We start from the raw sequence: 23,939 nt of genomic DNA on the forward strand, positions 1-23,939 counted from the left end.
GGTCCTTTAAAAGATTAAATTGTGCAATCCAATCGGACACTAAAAATCTTCAAGTCTTGCGAAATTTTGTTTGTTTGAAGGAAAAGGTTAACCGCGTGTCATAAGTACATGTCAACTTGTAACACCGACGTTGAGGTGTTGCTCAATCGATGTCGATGCGATGTAAAAAACAGAAGTGCTGGAGAAATATTAAGGTATTTTAGAGAGCAGAAAGAAATGAGAAAAAGAGAGACGGTGATGGAGGAAAAACACTATTTTTCGCTCAGGCAGAACTGATATATGTTTCAGCTACGTATGCCATGAGTTTAATACATTTAGTCTTGCTCAACACCCTGTGGTGCTCAAGTTTCAATTAGAATTATGTACTGAAACTCTAGAAATAGAGTTTCTATACATTAGTTATTGAATTACCCGTGTTTCGACGGTAGGATTATAATTGCATGACACAAAATAATACAGTCCGAAATCGTACAGGTTTCGTGTAGGCGTGGGGGGACATAGATTGTCAAGAAATGAAATTTGCCCTATTTATGAAATCCAGCAAATAATATAAACACGATATGTTAACCCTTTTATATTCATCGTAATCTCCAATCTTTCCAAACGGACGACAAACACAAAATTGCATAATAAAGCTATTAAAACAAAACAAGAGTTTTAGCCAGGCTGTGAGAAAACTGCAACAAGGGACACAATCCCAACAACAACACTGCTCCAAATTAGCGGTATGGTCGTGTAGCCAATAAGAATAATTCGAAGACTCGGGAATGAGGACAATGGTCGAATAATCCGCTTCGCGAAATATTTTGAGGAGAGAAGAAACGCCATTCCATTCATCATGAAACTTTCAATCTTGATAATGTACTGGAATGGGGCACGAACAGAAGGAAAGCAAAGAAACGAGTTAGTTAACAAAGGCAGCAGAGAAAGTGATAAAGGTGGATTGGGGGAAAGTTGGGCAGCCACAGCACCATATTTATACCTACATGAGTGCCTTACTCCTAAACGTGCATATACCAGCATATCCACCTCCACCACCCCCTTCACACTCTCCGTCGCCGTCCTCATCCTCCTGCCGATCTGGAAGTTGCGAAATTGCATTAAAAATCTCATTTTTCTCATAATCAGCCCCTCTCGCCAGCCTGAGCCCTTTAAACTGGGGACATGGATTTGACACTGTTTGTAGGTGTGTTCTTCCCCTCGTGTCCTGTCCATCGTGGGAGAGGGAGAAGGAGGACGAAGGAGGGTGGTGGTGGTGGTGAGTGGGGGAAAGTGCTGAGCAAGCGTGGTGCCGTGGAGAAAGGTTGACTCGTGCTCTGGCTGAGGAGTGAGAGCACACAACAGCAGCAGCAGGATTGATCAGAGTCAAATCAACTTCTTATACCTCCAGCTAGCCAACTTTCCACCACATTTTCATTCCACCACCACGATCACCTCCACACCAACTGTTCATGCAATCTTCCACCATTTACTTCTGGTTCACCGACACAGGAGCACACCATCAGCCATCACCTGTCCGCAACTTCCGCTTCTTTACAATAAAGGCGCCCTCGAGTAGGAAAAAGGAACGCACGGAATAAGAACCCGCACGACTTTTTTAAGTACCAGCAGGGCCCACCAAAAAAAGCCTCCTCCTCTTCACGACCCATACTTACTTACTTTCTTCTCGGCCCCTTTAAACCTCTAGTCTCACTCTTCTGCAACTTCTACTACTTTCCATCACAATTCTAAGTTCAAGGAAGCTAAAAATTACTACTCCCCACAACTAAACAACAACTTGTCCCATCACTACCACCAACAACAAAGAACCACACCACAGACACCACCAAAATAAAATTGCTCCTCATCATCACCAACCAAATGAACAACACAGTTTCATTTATTAAGACGGACGGGGGATTGGAGTGAAACGAGTTAGTTGGGTTTGAGACGGTGAACGGAATTGATAGCTAAAAACCAACATCAACCAAAAGGAAAGCCTGTATCCTACATATCGTGTGAACCACTATAAAACTTGGACAAGTTGAGACGACGTACGTATTTGGTCTGGAAATTTGTCGTGCAATTTTCCATATATAAATATATGTTCATATCTTCGCATATCACTTAATTAGAGCAAGAACGAAGGAATAAAACAACTCTGCAAAAGTAAAAGAAAAAAAATACTAAAATAATACGAAAAAGACGGGGACGGGGACGAACCCAAAAAACTTTTGCAAATTCCTGAGGAAAGAAAGAAGAATTAGTATTTATTGTTGACAAATATCGTGCAAAGCGGAATAAGTATAGGATCGATTTGTCAGGAATCGATTGCAATCACCGACCGACAGAAACGTCGACCAACCAAACATATCATGTTACCCATCCAGGAGAAATAATCAACATCTTCGTAAACCATTTGCCTTGTTCACCATATCATCATCATCATCATCGTAATCGTCTAGAAGAAAAAAGAATATTATTAGCAATTATTTCAAAACATAGTCCTATAAATACTTGGGATTCCTTTAAATAGTGTAAATCGTGTCCTTTTGCCTTATTCTTCAACTACGACAAAGTTCAAATCAATGCAAATCAATCCAGGAAGGAATAAATTGACAAATAGGAGAAAAGTGCTGTACTGAACCCCGTTGAAATCGATACCATTATTATTACTAAAAATAATACTACCAAAGTGGAACTACTCTGATTCATAGTGAATGAAACCCACCGTGCCTCAAGACGGAACGAGCATATCATAAAATCTCTCCGAAATCGAATACAAAAAAAAACTAATAAAAACCAAAAAGATAATTTTTCACTGAAAAAAAGAAGGAATTTTTAAAAGAAAACTTTACAATCCATTTAAAAATTAAGGTAATTGTCGTCAACAGAGGATAATAAAATGTTTATTTATTATTGACGAGCATTCCATCAACGTCAAGACAGGAGACCACGCCACACCAACCACACCACATTTTGCGAGGAGAGAAGGTTTCCAGGAAAAAATCCATAGCAAGATCAGCAAGTGCAGAAGAAGCATCAGCATCCACTTTTTAAAGACGTGCTCACTCACTTCCTTTGCTGCTGTTCAATTCAACGTTCAACCACTAAAGTTGATACTCTTGGGTATGTCATTAATTTGTTTGAGGTTTCATTCATACTGGTCTCGAGAGAATTCGCGAGAGAGGATGTGAATCATTCTGAAAATGAACCACCATGCATCCACCACTGATAGTGGCAAATAGTTTTAGGCAACATTTTCACATATTTTTCACACTCCTCGTTTATCCACATGCTTACTTACATAACCACATCCAAAAGGGATGGCGATTGTCACTTTCAATAAAATAAAAGTGCACTTACTTTGATACCTATTTGATTAAAAATCCAGTAAAAGTGGAGGAAAGACGCAGTATAGCATAGCATACACATTTTACCTCATTTATATGAATGAAATAAGTCGGGTCGTGACTTACGAAGGACAATAATAAGGGAACACAAAAGCGGTTTACGAAACAAAGGGTTACACAAGAAGTCTGCTTTATTATGTGACGAGGGAGAGGAGGAGAGGTCGTGCATTTTTCCGTCAAAAAGTGGACGTTGCCCTATAATAAAAATAAATATGGATGGATGATATAAAGATATGAGGAGTCTCATTTCCGCCGAATTAACCGGGCCAGGTGCTCGAAGGTTCTTAAGACAGCAGCAGAAGCAGCAGCTTAACCAAGAAGGAAGCCCTCTAAGCTAAGCTAGGCCTCGGCTGCATCAATGTATGAGATCTCGACACAAAAAACAATGCCATTTGGCAAACGCCAGTCGCGTGGCAAAGAAGACTTACACACACACACACCTTTCCCACTTTACCTGAAGAACTCACAAGAGAGTTGACTTTAGATTCACTCCACTATTCGGTTCTACAATAATAATACATGCACCGAAGGAGGAGGAGTAGAGTTTCTTTAAACTTTTGTCGTGCCTACCCTTGCGTATAGAAGAAGAAGATTGTGCTCACCAACCAATTTTTCTTGACTTTCCTTAAGGTGGGTTTTAATCCTGCTTCTGTATTGTATTGCCATCATCACTCCACTTCTCGTCATTATTTTTCCTCTAGCAGATCAAAAACTTACTCACTATGTACATCTTAATGCCTTCTTTCTTCCGCTCTGGTGGACTTGTTTTAGTTTGCACTTTAAAAAAAAGAGTTACGAGAGGAGTTAAATTAACGCGTATTGTAATACTTAATCATTGGACAATGCCCTTTCTGTGCAGGGTTCGAGTTGACCCCACACAAAAAGTACGGTTGGTTGTACAACAACGCAACCGAACGAATGAGTGACTTTTTGGGCAGTGAAGAAGTGAAAATTAAATAAGCCGTAAGGGAAACGAGAGATGAGATATTGTTAACACACCGCCCCTTAAATAATGAGAATAATGATGGCACATATGGCTACATGAGTAATTAATGGAACCATTTTTTTGCCCTACGCTAGGTGCGACATTAGCAGCTTATCCACCAAATGACATTTTTTGTCTTAAAAAATAGATTGCATTATTTTTGCACTTTACGCTATAAAAAGTAGACGAGGAGAAGAAGAAGGCGACATAAACTTCATTTAGCTTTGTATATTCCAGATTGTTCCATCTTTTGAGAATTTTTGACCTTTTTAACATTTTTATTACGCGTTAAATACCATCACTCACTCATTTGCGCAACGAAAATTTCCACATTTTCGTCTCTCACTCTCATTAACTCGCTCGCACAAACATTTATGAACTCTCGCTGAGGAAAATAAGAATGTACCAAAATTAGAATCGAAAAGGCAAATTTTTTTGCCCAAGTTTGTAGCCAAGCATGTAAATAAATTAAGGAATTGCTCTTCTAATTGTAATGTGGACACACCACTTTTGAACTCAATAGCTTGATTGACCAGTGAGCTTCTATTGCACCGAGAAGCTTTTACCATAATTAATTTGGCATTAACAATCAATTAGCGAATTAAAAAAGAGCCGCTCCCCGCTGCTTTCATTATCGATTTATATACATACGAAACTAGAGAGAGAGAGGTTCTTGATGCTATCAGGCGTCCTGTTTAACATTCATGCAGCAGCGGCGCCTCTGGCAGTAAAAGTGTCATAAAATTGAGGACAGCAAGCAAACAAACAAAAAACGGGACATAACTGGGTAGACAAATAATATTATTGATAAGTCCACTTATCCATTCTCTGCTCCGTTTGGCTGGTTATGGGAATTAAGGAGAGAGAATTAGTCAAATGGTTCTCAGTGAAAGATGTACGAAGAAGGAACCGTTTATTATTTTCTTCTTTCACTCCACCCACTGCATCCACCTTTTCTCCGTCCTCGCTTTCTTCCTCCCATTATTATCAAACTTGTTATTCTCCTCCTTTGAGTTTCCATTAACTCCTCGGAATAAAAAGGAGGAAAGTTTGGGCTGGGTTTCTATATCATAAATCGATACCTTTGAATATCGCATTTATTACCAACCACCTCAAGTCAGTGGTACACATTATGTATGAGTGAACCTTTGAAAAATTATGTTTTGCACCCATCCAAAGTTCACTCCTCATGTCGCAGTGAGCTGTTTGCTATTAATGTATTACGGTATATGGATGGATACATACATGTAGGTTTAATAGTTGGTAATGTAATGCCGGAAAAAATTGTGACAGCGACAAAACGGAAGACCGGAGATGGGTAAATGTTTAGTTTGCTTTCCAATCCAACATGAGCACTATATATAACGTTCAAGAAAACAGTTTTGAGTTTGCGAGCAGTTCTGGACGGACGGACATTTACTCAATCCAATCAATAACTACTTTGTGATGAAAATTGAGTCCTTCCAATCCAAATCAATCGATGTTGAAGGTTCTTCAATTCACAAGTGTATACAAAGTTGTTGAAGAAGTGAGACCGTCATGCTTGTCACAATAGAGTGAAATCCTTGTTTATAGTGAGAAAGGTCCTCTTGGTCATTTTTTGACAGTTGTAGCTGGTTTCGGAGAGAGTTCCGGCGTGACGTTGATACCAGGAGTATTAATGATCTGGGAAAAATGAGAAGGAAAGTAGGAAGTGCATCATCACAGACTCACATTTACAACTCTGTAGCCTTTGTACTTGGGATGGTTACTACACGAATTCGTATAATAAGAAGGGCCAAGCTTTAAAAAATTGAGTTTTTTGATCTCGAAAAGCAATAATTCTCCAGGATATTGCTCCCAATGTTAACGCTGCTATGCAATACTGAGAGAAAGTAAACCCTGGTTCATTTATTTCATTTTCTTATTTCTGAGAAAGGCATGGAAAACTCTTCATGTGAATAATAATGCTCTCCTTTCCTCCCGTCCCAATTTAGGCAATTTCTCTTAGATTATTCACTCACTCAGTTTTCAATTATCCGTTCGCAATGGTCAAGAAAACATTCAACCTTCCATTAGAACTGTATTATTTGCATCTGCATTAAAGTGGCACAAAACTACATGTGCATACATATTCCCTCACAATTTTGTTAGGGCAGAGTCATATGACGTATTATTATCACGGGACACATTAAATTATCCATCGATAACCCTGCATGCAGGAATCCCTATGAATTTTCCTAATTGAATTTCTTTTTACCACTTGCAGGTCCTCGCCGGGTGTAGGGCTACTATTATTGGATCATCGTCATCTTATTTGCAATGGACACCCCCAGTGCTTTAAGTCAGAGCATGGACTCGGTCAACACGGCTGCGGGAGAAGAAGAGGTAAGAAAATGATGTTGTACATACCGACTAATACCGAGGAACCAATTTCCTCCCGTTTAAATTAATTTCAAAGAGTATTACGAGTTCTTGATAAACAAAGTTTAACTTTATTATAAGTGAACGTACATTAAAGCCCTTTAGTCGCGCATATATTTCCTGTGTACCTCCAAAAACTCCGTCAAAAACATAACTAAAGTCATTTGCCGTCGTGGTCAACAAAGTTTGGCTCAAAAGTTGAGACGAGTGTAACGTCGAACTGACAGACGTGAATTATTGCATGAAATAAAAGCACATTTGCTTTCCGCTACACTACCACCACCTGTATCGTGTGACTTACGATTATCAACTGCACATATATCCATACATGACTAAATGCTAGAAAGCAGACACCGTAAAAGTATGGTGATTAAGCAAAAATAATGGAAAGGTCAATACCAACCAAGCAAAGAGCAGAGGGATCCACCACGTACGTATCTGCATACGTACATATCTACACACACGTCTAGATGACAGATGATGACTATGAGTTTGAAGTATAAAACCAAGTTCATACATAGAATGATAGTTGGCATGTCAAAAGCTGGACTCGGTGCTACGAGAACATTAGTTTTAATCCAATTATAAATTTGGACTTCATATTAAAAGTTTTGACGTAAGTGGAGGAGGTTGTCTCGTTGGTGGATCATGTCGAATAAACTGTCATAATATTACTTCGCAGAGACAAGAGATCGAGTTTATAGTCACTTTTAAACGGCTTGGGGACCTCATATTTATTAGAGCAGCCATACGTGTATTTATGTAATGGGCAAAGTGAGTGTACTTATGAAAAATGGTGGTGCTGGTGGTGTAATTACGGTCATTAGAAGAAGACGAAGAGAGCGAGGGGACGCAAGTAGATCAACAACAAATAAAAAAAATGAGAGAGTGTAACGAAGGGAATCCAATCGAAGTTCCGCTGGCCGGGCATTCTCATTCTTATCCATTTTATGTGCTCTGATTGAAATCTGCGTGCATTGTTACACAAAAACCGTCGTGGTGCTGAAGGTGGTGGTGGTGATATACGTTGTTCGTACATACAACAATGGTCTCGTTGCATTATTTCAACTCTTGCATAAACCAGGAGGAGCAGATGAGTGTCTTGTCTTGTGTGGGTTACTTGGTACGATGATCAACAAATTGCACAAGATCGTTGTACATCATTACTTTGTTGGAAAGACGAGACTATGTTCTCCATATATGTACAGTGTCGGACAGATGTCTACGTCCACATAGTCGCGTCAATTTCATTTTCAAATTGTCACTGAACTACTGAACCTATTTTCATCATTGATATATCAAATTCTCACAAATTTAACGTAATTTCATAAAACATATGAGTTATTTCTGAAAATTCTGGGAAAACTGAGAATCATAGTGCAGAGCGAGAGAGGATGAAATTTGAGCGGACAAAAGTCTACGTCCACTTCACTTTAATTGTCAACAACAAAAATCTCTCCAATTTATAAAATCAGGTAACTTAATAAATCTATCAATAACATATGCCGCATTAATTTTTAAATAATTTTCTTCCAGAAAAATATGATGGCGTCGACACGCAAGGAAATTCCTATCGCTATTCGAGATCTTGTCATTCAGGACTGGAAGGGTGGACAAAAAGGGGGGCTGTCGCAGAGACAAATAGGGACCAAGTATAAATTAGCAAGGACAACCATCCAGACAATCATTAAGAACTTTAGAGCTAATGGTTCAGTCCAAAACAAGGTCAGAAGTGGTCGAAAACCGATTTTGGCTCACCGAGAAGTACGCCACGTGCTCAACAAAGTCAACGTTACACCCTCACTTAGTGCTCCAAAGCTATCTACCGAGATCAAGGAGATGTTCGACAAACAAGTTAGTCCTAGGACCATCCAAAGAACACTCAACAAGGGAAATTTGAAATCCCACAGAGCAGTCCGGAAGCCTCTTATTGTACCGAGGAATGCAACCAAACGAGTGAAGTTTGCCAGAGACCACATTTCCAAGCCACAAACATTCTGGGACAGTATTTTATGGACTGACGAGTCAAAGTTCAATGTCTTTGGGTCAGATGGGCGTCGTAGAGTGTGGAGATATCCAAAAGAAGCATTGAATCCAAAAAATCTCAACCCCACAGTTAAGCACGGCGGCGGGTCGGTAATGGTGTGGGGATGCATGGCTTCAAGTGGGGCAGGAAAAATGGAATTTGTTGACGGAATTATGGACCAATACAAGTACCAGGGAATACTTGACGGCAATATCCAGGAATCTGTTCGAAAACTTGGACTTGGACGACGATTTGTCTTCCATCCGAAACACTCTGCCAAGTCCACCATGGAATACTTCAAGAAAAAAAATTTCGAAGCTAGAATGGCCTCCCCAATCTCCAGACTTGAATCCCATTGAGCATCTGTGGGACCACATTGAAAGAGAAATAAGAAAACAATCTTTTTCAGGAATTCCGGGCCTTAAATCCAGAATTCGTGAAGTTTGGGAAACCATTTCTGAAGATGTGACCAAGAATTTGGTAAACTCTATGACTCGACGCCTTGAAGCCGTCCTTAAAGCGAACGGAGGCCCAACCAAATATTAAAAATTAATTGTTATAACATTCCTTATAAATTACAGTTTTTTTTGTATGTTTTCTCTGACTGGACGTTGACTTTTGTCCATCCAATTGTTTTCATTTTGAATTAAAATACATCTCTGGCCTAAAATAAATTTTTTAGCGGAAAACTAATAATGTGCTATGAAATTACGTTAAATTTGTGAGAATTTGATATATCAATGATGAAAATTGGTTCAGTAGTTCAGTGACAATTTGAAAATGAAATTGACGCGACTATGTGGACGTAGACATCTGTCCGACACTGTACACTGCTGAGGTCGTGTTCGTTCCAACATTTTCCCAATAATCGGCAAGTCCACTTCCACTGTCACTCGTACTACAATCACCGTTAAGCCGGTAGACCTGTGTGCTGATTGTTCATCTACTAAATAACGCAAAGAACACTAGAGTCCACTCCCTAAAAGAGAAAAGTATGTATGTACATATGTATAGGTATGCATAGTAGTTGGGAAACCTATGTATGCGGCCTGAAGTACGTCACATCCATCCAATTAATAAGGCTTCCTCCAACGTCTTCCTCTCGTAAAACACAACAGAAATACACACTTGTAAAGTCTCAGTTGCAACGAGATTGGGCGTCACACTCCTTCGCTGTGAGTCATTCAGTGTCCTGAATGAAATCTGATTGTTACACCAGCTTCAAAAATAGAATATGTATTCGCTTATGAAGAAGTAGTCCAAGAATGGAATGGTTTTATGCAATGTGAAAAGCTACGTAGAAAACGGACTCGCCGTCTCGTTCTTAAATCCGTGATTTAGGATGAACCATATTTCTCTCTCTCGTTTTAGCCTTTTAGTGGTCATAGAAAGAATTTTCCTTTAATACCACGAGAAATTAGTGATTCCTGCAGGAGTGGCTTCGTCTTGTTCATTCGTCTTGAGTGGGATAGAAGAGAGGAAAGTCTGAGAGGAGGGGAGTTGGAAGGCTGGTGAGGCGAGTGAGTGAGAAGGTTGCGGGTGAATGGGGCTTACCCACTAAATTATTAACGAACGAGGGCATGAAGGCAGAGAATTGAACGGAGAATTACAGACAGAAGTATCTAAAAAATTGAATAAATCAGAATAAAGCCAAAAATTGGGATAGAAGCACGTTGCAGTTGTGGAGAAAGTGCTTCCTTCTTGCCTGCGAGACATTGATGAACGCAGCTCAGAGACGAAAGGTGTGCTGGGCTATAAGAAGCATGCATATATGGATGGTCGGACAGTAGGCAGAATTAGTGGATTCCCAATTCGTGACTTTTCCCTGCCTCCAATTTCACCTCCTTTACTTCTTTTAGCAAGTGCGAGGTGGGTGGAAAGCAGGAACCAACCTTTGCGTAGTGAGAATATACATACATAAGTACGTATATACATACGTATATATATCCGTATCCAAGAAATATTAACCCGTGCCATGTCACACCACTAAGAAGTAGCGACGTACGAGTAATTCTCTATCTCATTAGACTTCCATTTCCATCCCTTTTGCAAAAATAAAGTGTAATTGTTGCTTGCAAAAGTCATCCTGGTTCTGGATTCCTCGATCTCTCTCTCTCTCTCCTCTCATGTCTCGCAACCATTGAGATGCAGAGATGGCTTGAGAAACATTTCAGTCCGACAGAAGAATCGTCCTCCTCCTCCACCTCGTCCTCCTTCTGTTTTTCCGTGAATTGCGGTGGACGATGTCTTTGAGATTGGACGGGAGAAAGTTTAGTAGGAGCGTTAAAGGGAAATGGATTCATTTTGCATACTAGAGTAGTCAAGTCGAAACGATGAATGCAAATGTCACATGAATTCGATACTTGTACTGGGTTAGAGTGTAGTTTCCGCCGTCAAGTGCTCTGTTATTCTGTGCAATTCAAGTTATTCTGCGATGCTGCTATGTTACCGTGAGAGAGAGAGAGTCAGAGGGTGAGGCTCATTTTTAATTCGGAATGAGCCGCACACAAAAAGATATCCCCAAAGGGGGTGGGATTAATATAATTAAATAACTACGCAACACAAACCTTCACTGTCTACGTTGTTAATTTATCCCATTAACTTTGTCGCATGGCTAATGTCAATAAACGGGAAAACTTTCAATACATCTCTCTCTCTATCTCGTCCTCTCTCCTGCCTTCGCATAGGTAGCTAAACTGGTCGATCCTACTATCTGATGGCATCTCCCACGTTCATCATATTATTACTCATGGCGTTCCGGCATGTTATGTCCTCCTCTCTTTGAGCAGTGTCCTGTTTCCCCAAACACAAAGGAATGCACAGCATTTCCACTTTCTGTATGAATACACGTTCATCCACAACATCGTAACGTAATGTTTTGTGCCACGGGATGGATGATGAAAATGTCTCCGAGTTTCCGTTTCCAATAAAACATGGCACACAAATCCTAAAAAATTGCCTAGATTACATCCAGTAGTTGACCAGTTTTTGAAGAAAATCATGACCCAGCATTAGTTTGTTGTGCACCGAGTTAATTTCTGACCGTGTTCAGCACGTGGTTTATGATGATGGGAATTGTTAATGGAGAGGATGAAAAGGGTGTGTTCCTCATCGATTAAGCGTGACTGGTCGAAGGGGTCGGCTCCTCGTACAAAATATAAACTGCACACAGTCCTAAATGTGAATATATAGCTTCTGCTTGTTGATAAAGCACGATATTGATGGTGCTGATGGTTTCGGTCGTGTTGCAATGTTTGTATCAGGAGTCGCAGCGGAAACTGTCAAGCCCATCACCCTGCATACGAGACTATGACGGAAATACGGAAACCACGCCCAAACCTCATTCAAAGTTTCATGCATCGCTTCCGCCGCCACCGCCGTCGCTGCTGCTGCTACCGTTCGTAATTTCACCCATATTACATGCATACTATCATCATCCACCTCCTCGAATACAATTTATGTAAATCATACTCAAATATCGCTCTGTTTGGTTTGCAATCAACTCCTCCATCACGCCGGAGTGCGATGATGTATTGCGACACATTACACTGTACATGCTCCTCCTCCCCTCGACTGCTTTGCAAATGTGTGTGTGCCCAGTCCCCAAATTTTGCCAGAAAACATGCAAACAGAGAACAACATTTTTTAAGGGACACATTTTTATGGTGTTTTTTTTGCCAGGTATGCACACACATAAATGCAAAACCATAGAGTGGACTACTAATCAAACTACAACATTAACTACGAGCTATAATAATGAACATTAATTTGTTCACGTCCAAAATTAACGCGTAAATTATTCTCATAAGTTGCTGCATGAATCTAAATTAATGCATATTTGACGGACCAAATTTTTATGGCACGATACAATCCCATGAATGATGTCATTCCCCATGCACATATATCGCACCATTATTCTCTCTTTTTTTGCTCAGAGATGATGAGACGAGCAATTAAATTTATACCGAAATTTGATGCATTATATTCCTATGTGCTCCTGCTGTGTGCTCGCTCGGGTTTGTAGAGACAAATAATTTCATTATTTTAGGCTATACAGGAAGTGAAGAGAATAAAAGGTGGTGGAAAAGGACAACACTTTTTTGGCACCGCCGCTTTGTTGGTTTGGTAGAGATATTTACGTAATACGCAATATCGCCACACGACGACTAGTCGTAGTAGGATTTCCTCTGACCGTGTTTATGGTACAGTAACTTTGGTCATTATTTTTCACGCGGTGGAGTAGAAAGCAGATCATTTCTTGTGTTGCTGACACCTTTATCATTTGAGAGAAAATGTAATAAGTCGAGGCTATCCGTTCCAACAAGAAGAGAAGATTATTTATAATTCAAAAACGTATATGTTGGTCAGATTTCTCACGGTAGGTTTCTCCAACAAGAGCAATAATAGCAGTTCTCTCTCTCTCTTTCTTGCTGAGACAATTGTAGCAATCCTTTCCTTCCCTCATTTCCTTGATAAAGAATTCTGGATCCTCTTTCATCCCAGCTGCGCAAAGTTATAGGTTGTAAAAACCCGTTGTAAAAATGAACGTCTAAAGTAAAATTGCTCCAACACAATAAAGCAAAAAGAAATAATAACGGGGCAGAAATTTTTTTTTTGAAATTGGGAGCAAAGTCTGAACTTTTCGCTTTGATTGTTGCGATGACAAGATGACGGACAGGTGGCGGAATAACATTTCTAGGAGAATAATTGCACTACGTAGCAGTCAAATCAAATATGATTAAAAATTGGCAGGTGGTTCTGGCGGAGAAAGCGTTTAGCCCTGCGGAATGGGAAGCTAACTTATTGCACTTTATGTTTTCTTCCTCCAAGGTGGGACACCCTTGACGAAAATAATTTCAGTTTTGCGGCACATATGTAACAAGAGAGAGAGAGAGAGGTCTAAGGAGGAGAGCTTCACCACCTGCCCCTCTCAGATCTTGATGTGCTTTGCATATGTGGTAGGGTCCTATGAGTGTACTATAACCCTAAAGTGGTTTGACTCCATGGCCACATTTGCGCCCGCCACACCCACTCAAAGGGATGAAAACCACAAAAGTTACCAACTTCAAAAATCCACCAAAAATCCAATTTTGATCGGATTTTGATAAAATTTTCATTTTTGTAATCCCAGATACTTGCTTGATCATATCCAGTAGCAATCTCAAATTTTTTGAAATTTTCGAAATTTTCGGGCATTTTCGGGGTGATGAATTATTCGAGAAAATTCAAAATTTCAAAAAAGTTGAGATTGCTACTGGATATGATCAAGCAAGTATCTGGGATTACAAAAATGTAAATTTTACCAAAATCCGAGCAAAATTGGATTTTTGGCGAGGGTTTGAACAAGTGAAAACAGGGCTTTTTTCGTGTTTTTGGCGCCTTTGAGTGGGTGTGGCGGGCGTAACTGTGGCCATGGAGTCAAACCAGTTCAGGGTTTTAGTACACTCATACCACATATCCAAAGCACATCAAGATCTGAGAGGGGCAGGTGGTGAAGCTCCCCTCCTAAGTTTGCATGCATTTCGTGTTTCGCTGCATGTTTTATGTCGTACTATATGTTGTACTGTAGTTGTTGTGCTATTGACCGTAATCCAAGAACATAACTGAAATGGCCACCACTCCACCCTTTATAGCAAAAGTGAAGAGTGTAACCACAACAAATAGTGGACAGGTGTATGTATGTCCGTATGTTTGTCCGTATGGGGTTTGTTGCCAGGTAAAGTTCGCTACGAGATCGATAAAAATGTGGCAGAGTTATAAAACTCGGACTAAACTTTACCTCTTGAACATTTAGAAATGGAGAGCTAAACAAGGACTATACGTGTATTTACGGAGAAGGAGAGGAGGAATTTCCTGTTTGGCTCGAGCTACAATTTATTTATGTCACTTTTTGATGCAACATTACTCATAATGTTAACTGCGCGATTTCTAGTCTAAATTATTAATTCAAATTTGCAATTCTTTTCCACACGACACGCTATACGTACGTACGTACGAATATGTGCTCTACTACCAGCCATAAGCCTTCTAAGTCTCATTTTCCTCACTGACTGACGTTTCTCTCCTCTCTCTCTCTTTAGGTCTTCAAACAATATTAACTTTTTGGGTTGCACAGTGTGAGAACGAGATTATGAAGACGAAAAGAAATATATGAAGGGTTGTTTGCCGCATGGGTGGCAGTTGTATAAATCCATTTGTATTCTTCTCCCTCTGTCTTCCTTCTTCTTGTTGTTGATGATGTCAGGATTTCGGTACAACCCGGACGGATATCTATCCACTTTCTTCCGCTTCTTCAACCTCCTCCTTCCTTCCTCCTTGACATTTCACCGATACAAGAAGGGACCCGAGGGGTTCACATCGCACGTCGTTTCGTAAATGTCTCTCCGTGTGGCTACTGGCTTTACATTTGCTTTGCATAGACATACCTCCACACATGGAGGACGTTAGGCTCATTGAATTGTTCAGTTTTTGATTGGACTATGCAAACAGAACATTCGTGTCTATTGCAGGAGAAAATAAACGATGATAATTATCGCTGACCAAGTGGTGGTGGTGGTGGTGGAAGTGGACACAACGTACAATATCGGGTTGCCTATTACAGAGCTATATATATATCTACTTATACATACATACACCTTGGAGTAGAGCACGAGTTGAAAACTCAACATTGTAATTAAGTTGGAAATGCCAGTTGCCCATGGACACGAAAGTTCATAACAAACAATCTCATGAAATATTCTGTACATCATAAAATATAAACTTCCTTTAGACTAGGCGACATTAAATCAAGCTAAAAATGTTACTTCGTCACGACCATGTTCCACCAATTTTAAACCCGAGTATGTAAAAACTTGAGTGTGGACAGGTAGTCGAAAAAAATAAACCTGTCAATTCTAAATTCTTGACGAGACGGAGAGGGAGACAACTCCCAATAATGTATGTGTGCAGTAGTAAAAATGTAAGCTGACATTTCGTCTTCCTTGACGTTGACGATGTCAAATTTATGAAACACTTTCTCAATGATGCGCGCATTATGTACAGTTATTACTGCTTCATCTTATATGCTGTGATGCCCATTATCTCCAATTTCATATGCCGCACATGAATGACTATTGAGTTGCATATATACATTCCGCAGCAGCAGCACGGTGCTTAATAAGGTCCAAGTTGCTACTTGTATTCTATTCTTGTACTTATGTAAGTATGCTTAACAACGCCAACACTATGTGTCACGGCGTTAATTGAGATTTCCTTGAGCAAACTCGTAAATTATGGAATCATTTGCATATGTATTCCGCTCCAGCCAATTTTCTCTCAACGGTTTCATGCATTTTTTATTTAGTAAATGCTTTCACTTTGAAGTGTGTCGTAAAATGAGAAAGAAAACTGATAGCAAACAAATTCCGTGTGAGTGATGACTACGTGTAATGTATGCAAGTTGGCCTATTTAGTTTTTTGCTTTGAAAATAGGGAGAAAGCAGTTATATTTAGACATTATATGATTGCGACCTATTGAAGTTATTGACTTTTATTGCGAAAAAAATTATAAAGTATGGTGGTACAAGTCTTGATTGGTCGGTTGTGCCATTCCTGTACATGAATATAACTCGTATGCATGAACATACTCGTTTCTCCGGTGTCGCCGTTGTTGAAACAACTCTTGTGTAAACATTGACTTTAATAAATACTCTCAATTTCAGGTGCGAACCCTTTTCGTCAGTGGCTTACCCATGGATGCGAAACCACGCGAGCTTTATCTTCTCTTTCGAGGATATGATGTATGCGAACCACACATTTATTATGCATTTAATTGGATTGGCAGGAGCAAATTAATTTGTAAAACTCATTATGGGCACGACACGTATGTAGGGATATGAAGGATCCCAGTTGAAAGTGACCAGCAAAAATGGGAAAACTTCATCGGTACGTTATTGTTTATCACTGAAAATGGTACTCCAGTCCGAGCTAAGGGTATAATTTGATATTTGGCTAGCCCGTGGGATTCGTGACTTTCACTTCAAGGTCTGAGGCTGAGGCTGCTAAGCAAGTGCTTCAGGTAACCTTTAACTAACTATATAACCACGGCAAAATTATAGTCTATATACATAAATATAGACCTGTCCTCCAAGTATAATGATACATAAATGTGCGTATGCATAATGTCACCAATTTTTTTCTGTCTGTGCAGGGAGTCCAGTTCGACCCCGACTTGCCGCAAACGATTAGACTGGAATTTGCGAAGAGCAATACGAAAGCAAGTAAACCGAAACAGCAGCAGCAGCCCGTCTCGGCTCCACACCCGACGATAATGCACTCGTTGGCTGGTCGTAAGTTGTGCTTCTTTTCATCACTTGGAGATTCCCGATGCCAAATGTTGGAATCTGTCCCCACAGCATTGGGAGGACCCTTCTTCACCGGAGCGCCGGAATTATGGCCACCACTGGTTTTGAACCATTCAGCAGCAGCAGCAGCAGCCGCAGCGGCCGGCGAGTTGACAGGTGGCCTTCAAGGACCGACGCTTGTCCATCCTGCCTTGCATCCTCATCAGGTGAACTACACTTACACCTTCCCTTGAACTGAGAAATGTCCAAATAATTCAGAAATATACAGCTCCACAATAATAGTATCATGAGTAAATTTAAGCTCCTCTCATACCGTCAAACTGGGCAAAAAATGTATGTCCAATAATCAATTCCTGACCGAAATGCGGCTACATACCTATGAAATTGATCGAATTCTACAATAATAATAATACTGCTCTTCTTCACCATAAAGTCGATTAACAACTCACCATCATAAAAATTCTGTACGTTTGTTGCTAATTATTAGTCGTGGGGTTAGCGGGTTAGCACTTACTATACTCACCCAAAACTTACAATAATTTCACTCAAGTATTTATATGGCCCCCTTTCCTAATGCGTCACAAATAAATCCATGCTAATTTACGTCAATTGCTTTCACTTGTTCACTTTTTACTCGGTAATGTTAACAACTTTTTATATACGATTTATTCTCGGTGAATTTTATAATTTCTGTTCAATTTCCTTCCAATTCGAAAAGGAATTAATAAGTATTTAACTATTAGAGAAAGTGCAGGGAAGGAAAAAATAATAATGCCACTTTCTCCTCTCATAATTGTCAAATATCATTGTCGGGTGTTTTTTTTATTCTACATATTTTGTTCCTTATTCAACAACTTTTAATCCTAAATTATAAATTCTTTTTTATATAAAATTACAAAACTAAATGCCTCCTCTTTTTTTCCTTACTAAATATTCAAATATTTTAAAAACTCTAAATGTATAGAGCCGTTGTTGCGTACTCTTAATCACCGCTCTCACTGAACCACTATAGTTAGTTCAATGCTCATTGTCTCAATTTTTTAACAGCAAGCGTTGACACTGGGGGGGCCTGCACTTCACGCCAGTATACCCCATTTGTTACCTACTTCACCATCCCTGGCATCGCCTGCATCGGTCGGCTCTGCATGTTCACAGCAACTTGGTAGTCATGCCCCCTGCTCCACACTCTTCGTCGCGAACCTGGGATCATTCATTACGGAGCAAGAATTGAAAGATATTTTCGGCAGGTAAACACTCACTCATCATCATTACATCATTTACCTTTGGGGGCGAGGGCAGTCAAACTTCTGGGGCAGAGAGAAAGGGTAACACGATTGCGAGGACAAACACCAACAACGACAGTGTCACCACCACCTCCCCACCCACTACTCTAACTAGTACAAAAAGTATAAGTCCTCCTCCTGCACAGTACTTTAATATCTGGGGGTTGTGGCACTACTACTACTACCTGTCTACCACTCTATTAATTATATAGCTGCAAGTATTTTTAGTGCTGATGAACGCGTACTCCAAGTAATCACGGATAATGATTAAGAGAAAGCGTTTAAACAGAAAAGTCGACGACTTCGATTTCTTGCCCAAAATATTGTTCATCTCATTTATAAATTTTATTGACTAATTTATAATGACCAAGTTTTGACTGACTGATTGCTTGCTGTTTCCAGCTTTCCTGGTTTCAGCAGACTGCGCTTGCACACGAAAGGAGGTAGCCCAGTGGCGTTTGTGGAGTACATGGACGTGCGGTGTGCGACTCAGTCGATGGCGGCGCTCCAAGGCTCCTTCCTCCGCTATTCCGACCGCGGGGGGATTCGCATTGAGTATGCCAAGACGAAAATGGCCGAAATCAACGGGCCCAACAGCGTCCTCCTCTCCGCCACCAATAACGGCACCATGAACGGGCACGCGTCTCAATATAACCACGTAAATTACTTCACTGTTACCAGCACCTCTGAAAATCCCAGTAGTCAACATCCCATGTATGGAAATCCCAATTTCCATCGCCACCTTGTCGACGCCATCTAATCAGTTGCCCCACTTCACACTTATTCATAATTTCTAAACAGAAAAAAAACTGGCAAAAAAATAACTAACGAATGACGAGAGGTCAACTAAATACGTAGGTTGTTCAGCTAGGCTTGTGTAGGTTTCATCATAACAGAAAGTAATTCAGTATCAATTAACTTTCTCTTTTAGAATATTGTCATACGTATAAATGTGTCAGGATTCATCCTCGTTATTGTTGCATATTGTAAATTTAGTAAAAATACGTACATGCATACACACATGATAATGCTTCTCTGTAAAATAATATGCACTAATCTACTCGTCAGTATATACCGAATATCTCACACACATACACACACATTATTCAAGTACTATTATTAACTTGCTCACCCACACCGTGCTTTTTAGCCGCAGTTTGAAAAAACAAATTCTTTGTAAGTCGTAGTCTATCGTAGTGTATGAATCTAAAAATCATAACTCCAGATAACTTTGAGCATGAAAAAATCTGAAGTTTGGATTATTTAATTGTTGTCTGCAGGGACTGATAATCAAGGAGGAAAGTGGACAGTCCTAACTCACTCACTCTCTCGTTTCATTTTTCGACGGGCTGGCTGGATGCATTTTGACCTATTGTTCTATTCACTCTTATTAACATCAGAATACGAAAATATCACTCTCAGTCTCTATTAATTTAGTAGTAGCCTTATTATTTACTTAGCAAAAGTTCCGACACAAAATACGTAACATCACTGCATTAATTGAGAACAGCAGAGTCTCTACAAAACAGATTAAACATTTTAACAGCACTATTTCCACTTTCACCTCTCGAAAATGGGAGAGAAAGGAGCATAAATTTTAGAAGCCATGCAAGAAATCTCTGACATAATCAAAGATCGTATAATAATACCAAGGTTGGATGCACTCTCACTCGTAGCTAGATTTTGAAACCCTATAGATTCCTATGATTTTATTAACATTCTCTTATTCTTATGCCCGCTTGACAAAACCACCTCCCTGACCTATTACTATTTAAAACACGTCTGTTTTTCTCCAAATTAAGTTAATGTGTGTTCATGCATTCTTTCTTTTCCTATTCATTACAAGATGTTGGTGGGATACGACCAATAGTCTTTGAAGATGTGTCCTGAACCCTGTGAACTTGAAGCTTATCGCCACTTCTGGTCAACTCGTCTCCTATCTTCAGTTTATTGTTGCATGAACTAAAAAAAAACATTGCTGCTGTTGCTGTGCATTGCAAACTGCGAACTTTCCTGATCGAACTGAAACTGATTGATTTTCGTGACGCAACAATTCAAAATTTTATTTGTGCTACTACCAAACAAGAAAACATGATGATAATTATTTAGATAAATATATATAAATATATATTGTCGATATTTTAGTTTGCTTAGATTTTTATATTGACGAGAAAGGAAGGAAATAAGAAAATACGTTCATTAGACTGATGATGACGATATCTCGTGGGTGGTGGTGGTAATGATTGTGGTTGGTGGTTATCTTTCTTGAAGCCACCACCAAGTCTGTTAACCACACGTCTTATTGTTACCTCTGGAAACTACGAGTGTGCTTTGAAATCTGCATTCTGATGATTACAAGTTTTGTGGTATTATTTTGTTACTATTTTTATTAATTAGTCGTGATTATCTATTACCTTTCTTAAATTTAGTACTATTTAGGAAAAACCAATAATTAAATATGAGAAACGTAGTAGTGACAGTATAAACTATATACAAACACACATAAACACACAACAGACAAGAACTGGACCAGTCGAAATGCTGCGAGTTATTGCGATTCATAATAATTAGGATAAATACTTAAATATCTATGTACGTTAAAAATATTTTGTAAAACTAGGATATAAGACAAAATATCTTGTTATTTCTTAAAGTTGTGATATGCGAAGTTGCTTGTCGTATAGTGATTGGTGGATCATAATGTTGATGACGAGGAAGGAGGGGTGCTTTCTCCTCGAAAGAAAGTTGGGCTGTGGTGCGTCACTAGTTAAAATTAAGTATACATATCCAACCAAAGGGTTCTCTGAGAAAGAAAAAAAAGTTGTGAGTTTTCCTAGCACGGATAACGTCAGATTTGAATGATTTGATTTGAGACACACGTGCAGAAGCACACACAACTTGTATATTGATACCTACCTACGACGGCTATCCATTACGCGACCACACAATAAGTTCCCAAAAGAAAAACCAAAGTTGAAACATCCAAAGATTTCATAACAGGATAGGAATTCAAGAAATATTTTAAAAGGTCACACTCCCCAATTGACTGATTGTCTACAGTGGCTTGTCTATATTGATATTGTTTTTTCGGAAACAGTTACATACAGTTACGTAATTATCATCGCATAAAATCTAAATAGATTTGAACTAAAGCAACAATTCGTCACTATTTCTTCTCACTCTGTTAGGATCAAACTTTGAAATATTGTTTCTAGTGAAAGTCATTTTTCTCTATATATTCATAGATTACATTATAAAAAAAGTCTGGATGGGTGGTTAGCCTCATTTTTTTGCTGAAAAAACTCATCATTCATAGCTCCAACTCTTTTCGAGCATCTTATTAATTCTTTGTTCTTCTGGGATGGATATGAGTGCGTATCAACACTACTTACAAAAGGAGAAGGGAATGCGTCAGGATAAGCTATAACCGTAAAATTAGTATAATACTGTAATTCTACATCCATATTAGGTAGAGAGAGAGATAGGTCACAAAGAATGCTACAGTGCTATGAAACTAATACATATCATGAATCTCTGAAGTTTCACAAATGACCAAAGCCGATGCCGAGCGTATATCTATCTACTTAGAATCTATAGGGTACAACTAACTAACTACCTAACTAACCAAATAATTGAGGCTATTTAAAATGGATCACAAATATCTATTCGTCTAATAAAACAGAGAAAACGGTCCCATTCTCATCATCCCAGTTATGACATGTAAAATACCATTCATATCATATCATCATCCTGCGAGATAAAGTAGGAGACAGTGTAGTGAGACAACACAACTTGTTGTAATAAAAACAGGATTGCAATTAAAATTTTGAAAAACTCTCATAATAATCTGAAGACAAACACAAAAGAACTGCAATGAGAGAGTTTTTTCTGAAATAAATGGATTTATTCATGCAAACACAGAACAGACTTACATTACATTTCAACTCGTCAATCTCAATCCGTCCAAACGCGATCAATCATATCGGGCCGTTGTGTTTGCTAAAACTTCGTATCGTATTTGTATCTATTTAAAGATATCCACTTATTGTTAGACAAGAAAAAACACTTGATGCATGAAATGGAGAAAGAACGAATTTCTTTTTTGTACTCTGTTCATTTCCAGTGCATACTTTCACCAGCTACGGTTTAATGCCTTTTTTATTGTCAATTGAAAAATAAGTATGTAGGACGTACTCGACTAAATAAACAACCTTCATTCGTAGCAAAGTCTGTAATATTCTCGTCGTTAAAATGATAGGCGTTTATTTTCATTTGATAAGTTTAGTACATTCCCCGATTTTGATATTACTTTAAACTGATGTCAGATAAAAAAAGCTCAAATTTATGTAAGTAGCATATTAAACATCCCTCGATCATAATGCATAATTTCAAGTATGGAAGATAATTTCTAATCATGACGACTTTTCTTTCAATTATTGTGAATACGAACAATTTGTAGTAGTGTGGGCACGGCTGTGATATAAATTGAGGAGTGTGGTTTACATGGAAAAAATACATGAAAGGATTGAAATTGAGGAAGGACGACATAGTTTGTGCTGGTTGTGTTGATTTGGTCATAATGATAAAATAGTAGTAATGCTAAACATTATATATAATTAAGAGATTCGGTGCGATAGTTGGTAGGACGTACGTAGGGTTAGATAGGTTACGAGGAAATAGAGATCATGTAAACTTATAAGGATACCAAAATACTTACCGATGTATGTCTGTAATTGCGTGTGTGGTTAAAAAATCAAGGGTTTCTACATACAGTAAACCGAATTATAATCGGATTCGATTATCCAAAATGATCGCCTTTTGAGACGATTGTAATTTAATAATCATTTTCGATTATAATCGACATATGTAATAAACCGGAATAGTGAAAACTCAATCTTAGTGAAAAAATACATCATTTATCAATCATATAATTATTGTAATATAATTTTTCCTCCCGCAATACGTACTACATATGATGATGATGATATGATAAGTCGAAGGACTTTTTTTCAAAGTATAGCCACACACCCCAAACCACAATCCAACCCAATAATATCATGCAGTTGTATCATGTAGTTTATTTTGACGAAAGAAAGAAATCCAGATGCCTTACAAACAAAACGCAAAAGAAAATGAAGGATGCATTCTGACTCTTGAGTAAAATGGGAGGACGTTGTTTTTAGAAAAAAATTGTGAAGAAGGAAGGTTTCCCAACTGATTTCACATAAAAATAATTCCACCGTTTTGCCTAGAAATCTAGCAACAAATACATATCTCAGAACTGTGCTAGCCTCAACGACGCAGCAGCAACTAATTGTGGTTAGTTAAATATAATAATTATCTCATAACCAGCCCCTTGTTGCTTACATGTTTACAATAATTAGCAACTAAGTAAGAAGGAAATACAGTACTGCTCTATTAATTCATAACAATATAATAATAATAATAATACTAACGATACAAATAAAAAAAAGTGACATGCAACGATATTATGTTTAGCATAAAAGT

General features: G+C 38.8%; 1 protein-coding gene and 1 long non-coding RNA gene across 5 annotated transcripts; both read left to right on the top strand.

Moving 5' to 3' along the window:
- Positions 1 to 1,314: 1,314 nt before the first annotated feature.
- LOC110851370 (cell wall integrity protein scw1) lies at positions 1,315 to 23,895 on the top strand. 4 transcript variants are annotated; one of them, XM_035853030.1, is made up of 9 exons: positions 1,315 to 3,108; positions 6,626 to 6,744; positions 16,507 to 16,584; positions 16,676 to 16,729; positions 16,800 to 16,862; positions 16,995 to 17,354; positions 18,196 to 18,395; positions 18,834 to 19,089; positions 19,712 to 23,895. In XM_035853030.1, the coding sequence occupies exons 2-9, from the start codon at positions 6,679 to 6,681 to the stop codon at positions 19,745 to 19,747; spliced, it is 1,113 nt and encodes a 370-aa protein (XP_035708923.1). In that variant the 5' UTR covers positions 1,315 to 3,108; positions 6,626 to 6,678; the 3' UTR covers positions 19,748 to 23,895. The 4 variants fall into 4 exon arrangements, with proteins under 4 accessions (XP_035708923.1, XP_021954807.1, XP_021954805.1 ...); XM_022099115.2 differs by having other exon boundaries at positions 1,316 to 3,108; positions 20,278 to 23,895; XM_022099114.2 differs by having other exon boundaries at positions 1,317 to 3,108; positions 16,995 to 17,133; positions 17,200 to 17,354; positions 18,834 to 23,895.
- LOC118436050 lies at positions 12,952 to 16,500 on the top strand. The gene is made up of 3 exons (XR_004835158.1): positions 12,952 to 13,184; positions 14,376 to 14,522; positions 14,601 to 16,500. It is a non-coding gene; the product is annotated as an uncharacterized LOC118436050 (long non-coding RNA).
- Positions 23,896 to 23,939: the final 44 nt, after the last annotated feature.

The sequence above is a fragment of the Folsomia candida genome, unplaced genomic scaffold, assembly GCF_002217175.1.
Source record: "Folsomia candida strain VU population unplaced genomic scaffold, ASM221717v1 Fcan01_Sc006, whole genome shotgun sequence".
Classification (NCBI taxonomy): domain Eukaryota; kingdom Metazoa; phylum Arthropoda; class Collembola; order Entomobryomorpha; family Isotomidae; genus Folsomia; species Folsomia candida.

Coding starts and splice junctions, on each gene's coding strand:
- LOC110851370 (XM_022099113.2), top strand. CDS start 6,679: ATGGACACCCCCAGTGCTTTAAGTCAGAGCATGGACTCGGTCAACACG. Junction 16,585..16,675: donor TTCTCTTTCGAGGATATGAT/GTATGCGAACCA, acceptor ACACGTATGTAG/GGATATGAAGGATCCCAGTT. Junction 16,730..16,799: donor AAAATGGGAAAACTTCATCG/GTACGTTATTGT, acceptor ATATTTGGCTAG/CCCGTGGGATTCGTGACTTT.